This window comes from Tupaia chinensis, unplaced genomic scaffold (genome assembly GCF_000334495.1).
Source record: "Tupaia chinensis unplaced genomic scaffold, TupChi_1.0 Scaffold143913_1, whole genome shotgun sequence".
NCBI classification, from domain to species: Eukaryota; Metazoa; Chordata; class Mammalia; order Scandentia; family Tupaiidae; genus Tupaia; species Tupaia belangeri.
Genome location: NW_006203764.1, coordinates 2514748 through 2525130, shown reverse-complemented (window position 1 = coordinate 2525130; position 10383 = coordinate 2514748). Strand labels below are relative to the sequence as shown.

Genomic DNA, 10383 nt, shown 5'->3' with positions numbered 1-10383 from the left:
CTCTGGAGAATGTCACGGCATGCCTAGGGATTGTCGTTGCTGCCCGTACAATGGAGCAAGTGGAATTCTGCCTGCTCCAGGTCTTAGAGGGCTGATGACACAGGAGACCTATGGGCCAGGGAAGGGGCCAGCAAGCAGAGGGTGACAGCAGGACCCACTATGCTATTGTGCAGCGTTAAGGAGGATGCAGAAGTTGGGAGAGCTTCTCAGAGTCCACGTGAGCCTCGGTTGCCAGTTAGAACACAGGCCAGAAGGCCACCCTGTGCTTGGAAGATGCCCCTGGGAGCTGGTCCCAGGTTCATCCAGCGGTATGTCCTGGCCCCTAGACGGGTTTTCTATGAGGGAAAGGATTCCACAAAGAAAGGATAGCATTGAATGAACGACAGTATTGAGCTAGTTTTATATGCAAGGAAATTTAGGGCCAAAATGAAGAGGGACTTGGATGGAGTCTCACAGCCTGGATGGGAAAGGCCTGACCAAAGTATTTCCCAATCCCAGGCACTGCCTTCCACTTTGTCCTCGTAGGCACAAACGTTCTCCATGACTAGCCGACAGGTTACTGCGCCAGGAGATTAAGATGCAAAGCCGGACACCTGCTCCATCTAAAACTGGCCCTGGCCCACAGCAGTGGGAGCCTTAGAGGAAGTGGAGAGCAGATGGAGCATTCTTGCTAGATTTCTGCTTAGAGTGGGGAGGGATGCTAGTGGATGGAATGGGATGTGAACTTGAGGTATTCAGGCACCAAAAGAGAGAAACGCAGGTGCTAGCCTTGAGCCCTCTGGGTCCTGGCTGCGTCCAGACACCTCTTCTCAGTACTGGTTTTGGCTGGAAAGTGAGGTGCTTGTCCTCCCACCTTGACGTCCCAGTGGCCTCTCATGCCCATCTTTCTCCTTTATGACAATCTGTGGCAGTTTTCCATTGCACACAGTGCTGAGGGGAGGCCGACAGAACTCGGGAAGCTAGGAGAAAGGAATGCTTTCAACATGGCTGCACACGTGCACTAACACGAGGACACTGAGACTGTAGCTGTAATTAACACGTATTGAGCAGGCACTATGTGCCTAGTCCTGATCTAAACACCCTATTAACTCAGTTGTCCTTATAAAACCCCCAAAATAAGTGTCACCATCACCACTCTACCCATGAGAAACTCCAAATACAGACTAAAAAACCTTGTTCCCAAAGCTGTCCATGGAGGAGCCAGGATTTGAACCCAGTAGCCTGACAGCAAAGCCCAGGGGCCCTTAGCTGCTACTCTTGTCCATGTGGGGAATAATTCCTTGGGGACAAGTATGTGTGTGGCTCCGATGCTGGTGCATCAGCCATTGCAGTCAGTCCAGATGGGCCTATCATGATTTGGATGGATCTGGGCCAGGGTGACTCTCGAAACCTGGTACAGGCCCTTGAGCACTACCAAAGCGGGGAGGCCAGGCCGCCTTCTTGGGGGCAGACAGCCCTCAAGCCGAGCCTAAGTTCTGCCCACAGGAGCAGACAGCTGGACACTGCCTGGGTTGCGCGTGAGCACAAGGAGGGAACAGACTAACGTGTCTCGCCCTTTCTCGACAGCACTTGTCCGCGGGGCTCCAGCTTCGCCTGCAGGCCATTCAGAACAACGTGAACCATCACAGCCTAAGGACGCTGCCAGGCTCTGGCCAGAGCAGTGCCGGCCTGGCGGCCCTCCGCAAGTGGCTGCAGTGCACCCAGTTCAAGATGGCCCAGGTGGAGATCCAGTCCTCAGAAGCAGCCTCTCAATTTTATCCTCTATGAGTGGACTCCTCGGCTCTCAGTGTCAACACTCTGGTTTAGCAATAATGGGTTTCAAAACAAAACAATTTGATCCGAGCAGGTTGGGAACATATTGGTACTGTACATTCTCTTTCTAGTTTAGTAAAAGACGTGCAAAGGCCGGAGAGGGCCAGCAACGAAGCTTTCTTGCTACACATATTTCTGATGACTCCTTGGGCTATCTGATTAAGTGTTTCCTTACATTATTTTTTAAAAACCAAATCATTTTTCTTTAACTAACTTCTATTTTTTTTAAGAAAAAAAATAGACTGGTGGGTACTCACAGAAAAGTTGTATAAGTCCCCCTGTTGCTATTTTTGATGATAGAGAATAAATAGGGTTTTTGAAACCTTTGTAGTGTTTTTCTTAAAATCCACTCTTGGTAATGCAATAAAAAAACAAACAAAAAAAAAATACCGTCACCATAAGCCAGTGACACCTGACTGAAGCTTTTTGTCATCCTGGGAAAAGTGGCAGCTTGCAAGGAACATTAAAGTGCACTTAGAAATTAGGTGGTTAAACTGTGCCAATCGTTTTGTTTTCTAATATCATTTTCCAAAACTGTCCAGTAAGTTTTATTACTTTTAAAACTAGTTTTTCAACTCATTAGTTGTAGGCTGTACTTTCTTGTAAGCTTTATGATAACCACTTTAGTTTTGTGAATTAATAAATTTTATTCCTTTGTTAATACTTGTATACAATTCAATTTAAAACTGTAGAACACATACGGGACCAGGCTAGTCCCCACACTGGCACAAAGTACTGCATCTGGGGTTATGTTTCATAAAATGAAATTTTCATAGAGTCAGAGCACCGAGATGCATCAGCACTTCTACTTGGCACTGCACTGTGCATTCCAAACGACATTTCTCTTCTTTCTCCCTGCGATGCACTGACTAACAGAAGACTTAATACACGTTTAAGCTGTATATGGACATGCTATTAAATGCATTTTTTATTATCTTTGTGAGCCTGGGGGTTTTTAAAGTCAGTTTATAGAGCTAGAGTTTAGTTCCCAGCAACCATTTCTTCGAAACTTTTGTAACTTCTAACTTCCCTACAGTTATTAAGAAGAAAAGGCTTTCTGTCAGGTAATTTGGTAAGCAAAATACACAATTTACTTGAAGTCCATTCCATCTGAGAAGGACTTTGAGGGCATAAGACAATTTTTTTTTTTTAATGTTGTTTGTAAGAGGCTTCTTTCTGGGAAGTCTGGTAGCTCAGTGCTTCTTGGGAGAAACCAAGTCCTCAGAGGTTTGAATGTTTCGCCTGGGTCCTCGAGAGCCAGAGTGGCAGATCTTCTTCATTCTGAGGGACCAGTAGAGCCTAGAGCAAGAATATGGAAGCGATCATTCTTTGTATTTTGCTAATGAACTCCTCTGAAAGGCCTTGCCTGGTCAAAACAGCGCTCTTCAGTCCCAGGTGTGCTTGGTTACGCATCTTGCATTATAGTAAGTTGTACATCTATTTATCTCACTTGTTAGCTGTGACAGCTTCAAAAGTAAGTGCTGTCGCTGTCTCCCCAGGCTTTGGCGTAGTGTATGTTTAACTGCTATCTGTTGAACTGAATGGATTTGGTTAGCACCAGGTCTTTCCTGAGCTACCCAATGGGCTCAGCAAGGACTCAATGGTGGCATTTCTTTGTGTGTAGGGATTCCTAGAGGAAGTTACAAAAAAAGGCTAGAGAACAAGGCCCTGCCTGCTTTCCATGAGAGGAGTGTTACGGACCTCCTTATATGGGCTCACCTGGAGGCCTGCCTCTTGGCTAGTCCTGAGCCCCTATACCCAGGCAGCCAGGGTCTTGGGTGGACCCTCCTACCAGTGAACAGGGCCCAAAGTTATCCACAGCTTCTTCTTCAGCCCCATCTTCTTTGTCCAGTCCTTTGACTGGACTTCTGCCTCCATTGCCCTTTGTATTTGCATTCCCCTTAGACGCTTAATTCAGCCTTCTTGGCCGGGTCCCCATCTAATACTTCCTACCATCTGGACCTGTTTCCTTTACTCCACTCACAATCTGGTGTCCTGCTCCCACTCAGGCAAATCTCTCTCCTTGCTCCTGAGAACAGTGACCCTTGTTCCTGCCAACCTGACCCAAATACTGTCCCTGTTAGGAACCTGCCCCTTCACTGGCTAGTAGAGCCCAGCAAGCTTCTCCAGCCTCCACTGCACTCCTAAGTTCCCCAGTGTCCTCATCTTCTTTTGTTAACCTCAGGTCAGCCCTCCAGCAGTTAGGCTCAAGGGCTGTGAAGTAGAAAGCTGGGAGAAAAGGACCAAGGGAAGTTTAGCAGGACTAGCCCTAACAAGTAGGAGGAGATGCCATTCACCTAGGGCAGATGTTGCCAGGTGATAGCCCAGGGGACAGTTACTGCCCGCTGCCTGTTTTTGTAACGTTTTATTGAAACACAGCCATACCTGTCAGTTACACATTGTCTTTGAGAACTTTCATGTTAAAACTGTAGCGCTGAAGAGTTAGGACCGAGATTAAATGGCCCGGAAAGCCTAAAATATTTACCATCTAGCCTATTACAAAGTGTGCTGACCTATGAGAAGGTCACTCTGGCATGAATATATGAGGGGACTTCAAACAGTTTGTGGAAAGATAGAATTGAAGTATGAGTTTGTGTTGGTGCAAAAAAAAAAAAATTGGAATCTGTGCAAATTTTGGAATCTGCACAGAGTTTTTTCGTAATACACATTGTCTATGAACTTTCTGAAGACCCCTTATGTTTTCCCTACCGATTCAGGGGATTTGGAATTTTGTTAATAGTATTTCTTCATCTGTAAAATGGAGACACTAACTATTCTACCTCAGGACTCTTGGATGACAGAAGAATGTAGGAAAAGAACTTAGGGCCACACTTGGTACATGGTAAGCACGCCAAAAAAGTTTATTATTATTTTTATTTTTGCGTTGAAGGTTAGAGAAGGAACGCTCCTTGCCCAAGGTCATACGACTAGTAAGGGGAAAGCCAGGACCTGACTTCAGGCTGTCTGACCCCCAGGGACTGTGCTCCCAGCCACTACTCATATTAACTCCTGCTACACCACACACCAGCCCAGGAGACAGCCTGATAGCAGAACAGAGGCAAAGTGCAACAAAAATGCACATGATCAGATTTGATTAACACTAAAGATCCACTCTGAGAAAGATCAAGGAATAGACTCGATTTTCCTTCCCTTTCGGAATCCCACTGGCTCAGAATATAAATGCATTTTGAGATTCCCAAGGTTGGAATCACGTGGGCCAACATCTCCAGATGCATAGATTCCATTCACAATGATTTTTCACAGGGAGTATGCCTCTTACTAGTTGGGTGACCTTGGACAAGTTATTAAACCTCTCTGGACCTTTGTTTTCCTTGTGTGTAAAATGGAGCTATGTACCCATCTTCCTGGGGCGATGGAGAGCTCAGTGAACTGATGGAGAACTGTCACGGTGCTTGGGGGACTGTACAGAATCTGCAGACCTCTGGGAAGAACGATGCTACCTTGTGAAGAGCTCACGGCTGCAGGCTGGTTGGCTTTTCCTTCAGCCAGGACTCCAGAGTCAAGACCTACGAGACCCATGGAAAACAAAACATGATCTTTGGCCAAGAATGTCTGGTTCCTGTTGAACACCATCTCTTTGCAGGCGTGTCCCTCTGTCTGTTATCGGGATATTTCCAGCAAATCTCTTCCCTAAGACTCACCTGAGGCCGAGTGGATACAGCGACTTCATCTCCACTTCCAAGCTAGCACAGTCCAGATGAGATCGGATTGGCTCAGAGAAGATGGGCCATTAGCACGGCTCCTTTCTGAGCGGGGATTGAAGGGCCTCTGGCATTAATTGGACAATGCAGATCATTTATTATATCTCCTTAATGGAATTAATTTGCAAACGTGTTGTGGGTGTTTGGTTGTTTTGACAATAGGCTCTTAAGAAGAACCAAAGGAGTGGTTGGAACTCAATGGACTAGCATCCAGCTGTGGATTTAGGGTCAAACCCTTTGGGAGATGATTGAGGTATTGTTAGGAGACTGGCCAGCTCCTTTCACTGACAAGGTCAAGTGGTAGTGAGTGTCCTGTGATGGAGATGAAAGAGAAACCACAACCACCTCCACGTACTGCTAGGTACCGAGCACCTGATACATGTTATCTTTACTTTTCTTAGCCTCCTCCCTCCCCTGTAAGATAGGTGTCATTAATAATAATAACATTTACGTTTTACAGGTGAGGCAGCTGAGGGCTCGCGGTTAAGTGACTTACCTAAGGTCCCATAGCTGATGGTGGCAGTGTTAGGACTGGACAGCCACCTGACTTCAGGTTAGAGCTTCATTCAATACACATTCATTTCTCTTTCTCTTCTTTGATTCTAAGCTCTTTTGGCTAAAATGTGTGAAGAGCTAGAGAAACATAAGGGCTTTTTTGAGGCAGCTCAATCTTGATGGCTTCTTTGTTGAATCACGTGTCAGAAATTCCAGTCTTCATCCACTGAAGGCATTTTCCCACTTGCTTGGAAATTCATTTATAAGGAAAAAAAATCATAGATCATAAATTAAATCACGTTTAGTTTCCCACATAATAGTTTTACAGAAAAGAATAAAATTGTATGAACTGAAAATTGTGGTGATGGACTCTATTAGATTTGGGGCCTTCTGACCATTTTCTCGGCCCTACAGAGACTTTCCTCTAATTAGTTATTCATAGCTGCTGTGTGTATGAGAACTTAGGGCTTACTACACACCAGATGTTTTACATCAGTAATCTCTCTTTTTTTTAAGGTTTTTGCCATAGGGTGAGTACGCTCACCAGAGAGACAGAGAGAGAAAGTGAGAAATCACCCACCCAGAGGGGATGGCCATGCTGCAATTCCTTCTCCTCTTGGGATTTTGGTTACACACGTACACTGCACCCGGCGTGATTTTCAAACCACCAGATATGGGACTCTGACCACAGTTGGCCGTTTGGGAGCCCAGCCCCTTAACTACCGTGCCACCTGCTGGCAACCACCAGTAATCTCACTTAATCTTCACAAAACTAGTAAGAGGTAGGCCATTCTATTATTAACCCCATGTTAGAAATGAGGAAACGGAGGCACAGGCGGACAAATTATTTATAGGAATCACTTGGGAATAGGTAGCGCGAAATTCGAACATGGATCTGTCTGCGCTCAATGCCTGGGTTTTATTTATTACTAATACTGGTAGCTCACAGGTAGAGCTTTTGCTACTCACCTGAACAATGATTGGAAGTCACTAACTTTAGATCGGAAGTCACTAACAGCTGAGCCCCCCCGCCCCCCGTGGCATATTTTGTTGGATGAGCTTGAATTTATGATTTTTAAATTTTGGTTCGAATACCCTTAGCGGAGCATGCAAGCCCTGCTTTTGTACATTTCCACTGACCTTGGCCTCTGAAGCAGAAAGAACCCACCCAACAGCCTCTAGGTAGAAATCCTGTCACCTTGGGGGGTCTACCAGACCTGGCCTGCTTCGCTCATTCACCTGACCGACCCTGCAAGCCTCTATTTGCCGTATGGGTTTAAGCAGATCCTCTCCTTTTACAGGCTCAAGAGGGGATGGATGTACCCAGCATCATCAGCATGCAGGCCAGTGGCAAAGTAGGACTTGGGTGTGCTCTGAGCCCTTTAGGGGCTCTTCTTTTCCGGGTCCACCTCTGTCCCCACCATCGGGGCCATGGGCCAGGGACCCTGTCCTCTCACACAACCACCCATTAGTTGCAGCTCTGTGTCTGCACAAGTCTCTTCTCTTGTCTTTCCCACCTCCCTCCTGGATTTCGCCTGGTGAGAGAAGCTGAGGCCAGGCGGGTAGGCCAAGGCAAGCCCACGGGCAGGGCTCTTCCCTGCAGGGCCCAGGACCTTTGCAGAAGCCACAGATTCAGCCCTTTGGGACACAGAAGAGCTGGTTTTTAATTATGCAGCCCAGACAGTCCCTCCCCCTCCACCCCCTCCAACCAACACAGGCTGATGGAGAAGGGAGCCTCTCAGGGCTGCCTGGCAGATGCCCTGATTTCAGCTCCTTGAAGTGGCCACTTGGAAAAGAAAGGAGCCGGCAAGCAATCAAGCATGAAGGACGGAGTGCTCTCCAGGTGAGGACAATCATCGCCCCGCAGGGCTGTGGCTTGGGCAGACAGCACAGTGTGCCCAGGGCCTTCAGCATGCAGCAGGGCTCCAAGGGCTGGGGGAGGTGGGGTGGGGGTGGGGGTCCGCGCAGACCCAGGCGTTGCGGCAGGGTCGGAGTTGGATTCCGGGCTCTCAAGCTGACTGGCTCTCTGACCACAGGCAAAGGGCTTAATCTCACTAAGCCTCAGTTTCATCAGCTGCAAAATGGAGATGATACTTTCTCTCTCCTGTGAAGTTAAGGGCAGTGATGCCTGCCAGGTGCTTAGCACCGAGAGGGAATCACAAGTGAGATTAGGAGCGAGCCTTTGAGCACTGCCCACTCTGTGCCAGGCTCTGTTACATGCCTTATGTTCACGCGGCCATTGACTCTTCAGCTCGTAACGCCCGGTGACAGCTGGTGTTTTGCTGAAATGAAATCACAGCTTGCAACGGGCATTTGGCTCCGATTCTCTGAGCGTGGCATTCCCACGCTGCTGCGCTTCGTGTGGTGACTCAGGCTCCCCCACATTTCTGTCTGAATGAGCAACTGGGAAATCCTCCTCCGTGTGGCACGTTCTGCCGCGTTTGGGCTCACGTGGTAGGAGCACATCGCTGTGTTCGTGTGGGGATATTTGAAAATAATACATGGATCTGTTCTTTGTTCTTCTCCAGGAGACTGCAGGCCCTAGTCTAGGTCCGTGGATGGTGTGGGACACGAGATTGGAATGCAGGGAAAGTTCTGGTCAGACAGGGTGAGAGAACAGAGAGCCCACCTCTTCTGGACCTCCGTGGATTGTTGGCAAAAGAAACAGGGAGACTGCTTTGGGTAGGCTGGGAGGCCGAGGGCAGGTCTGCACATTCCCTTAGAGATGAGAACGATGCAGATGGGCTGGGTCAGAAATTTCCCAGGGAGTCCCGGAAGATGGTCCTACATAAAGCTCCAGGAAGTAGCCCCCCAGTCCTCCCAGTTCCCCCGTGTGAGCGCAGAGTACAGAAGTCCCCGTGGACCTGACACACAGTGCAGGACTGGCAGAGGCTGCTGTCGGGAGGATGGGATGCCACAGTCTGGACATTGGCAACTTAGTGCTGGGGGCCAGAGGTTCCCCCAAAAGACTAAAAGGACCCCGGTAGGCCCACAGTTATCCATCCAGGAAGCAGCCCCGGGCCAGCCAGTGCAGCAGAGACCTGGGAACAGCACCTGCTCAGAGGCACACAAAGGTACTTCCTAGGGGAGCAGGCCAGGATCTATCCACAAGGAACCGAGTCTTCCAGGGACCCGGTGAGACCGGAAGAGGCTGAAATGGCATCAACTCACGAACTAGGGCTTTTCTATACACGGCCTCCACCCCAGCCCTGCACGTCTGAGCTGGGAACTCTGGATAGTCATGTGAAATAAAGTGCTGGAACCTTTTCTTTCTGCCATGTGTGTTGTATTAAATTGGTAACCCACTGATTGTAATTAGTTCAACAAATACTTACAGGCATGTTTGGATGCTTGGAGATCTGGTAATAAGACCAAAACCCAAGAAGGCCCTGTTCTCATGCATCTTAAACTCAAACAGGATGAGGAGACCATGAATAGTTATTTTTAGGTGGTGGGTACTGTTTTGAAAATATCTAAGGTGACAGAGAACAGAATGACTAGGAGTGGCAACTGGGGGAAAGAGCCAGCCAGGGTTTCTCTCCCATTTTACAGATGAGAAAACCGAGGCCTTGCTGACCAGAAGTGAGGTAGGCAGTGTGGGGAGGCATGAGCAGAAGAGGTGGAATTGGGGGGCCAAGACAGGACCCACCAAATTCGAGTTTGGGGAGGAGCTTGGGGCCTCTGGGGTTTCCAGCTGGGTCCTTGAATGGGGGAAGCTGAGCCCGTGTGTAGTGCGGTGCCTGACCGGCAACAGATTCTCTGTCTGGGGACTGACTAGACAGTGAGTGAACAACTGACGGACAGCTGAAGCCAGGAGCCTGAGGCCATGAAACAGCGGAGAGCCTGGAGAAGCAGGAGGACAGGCTCCAGAGCATGCTCTACCCGTAGGAGCTGGGGTAGGAGAGAGGGCAGAGGAAAACCTGCCAGCAGAGGGCCGTGCAGTGATACCTGGACACAGAACCAGGCCTCCAATCTGTGTCAGGCACTTCCTGAGAGCTGATTTTGGAAGTGGGAGGGGAGCAGAAAGACACCTGGCACTGGGCAGGGCCAGGGTGGGGTTGGTGGAGGAGGCGGCGGAAGTGGCCTGGTGGCAGTCATAAGCTTGTGTACAAAGGCGAGGCCATGGCGGGCCCACATCGGCCAGCCTGCAGTCCTTTGGGATATAGTGCAAGGGCTTGCTGGGTCTCACGGGACCATCTTCGAGATGCCGCATGGCTGGGTGGAAGAAGGAAGAAGAGTGGTCCCATTGCCGCCTGCTGGCCCGCACAGGTCCAAGACAGGAATTCTGCCACTGGTACTGGGCAGGGAGGCCTGTGGGTCGCATGTGTCTCAGGCCTCGCTGGCAGCAGCAGGA

General features: G+C 48.9%; 1 protein-coding gene across 3 annotated transcripts in view; it reads left to right on the top strand.

The window, feature by feature from the left end:
- UNC79 (unc-79 subunit of NALCN channel complex) overlaps window positions 1-2266 on the top strand; it is a 240162-nt gene extending 237896 nt beyond the window's left edge. For all 3 annotated transcript variants that reach the window (XM_027767091.1, XM_027767090.1, XM_014582903.2), the window contains one exon: window positions 1567-2266. In XM_027767091.1, coding sequence (XP_027622892.1) covers window positions 1567-1767 — 201 coding nt within the window. In that variant the 3' untranslated portion in view covers window positions 1768-2266. The remainder of the gene's footprint in view (window positions 1-1566) is intronic.
- The last annotated feature ends 8117 nt before the right edge of the window (window positions 2267-10383 follow it).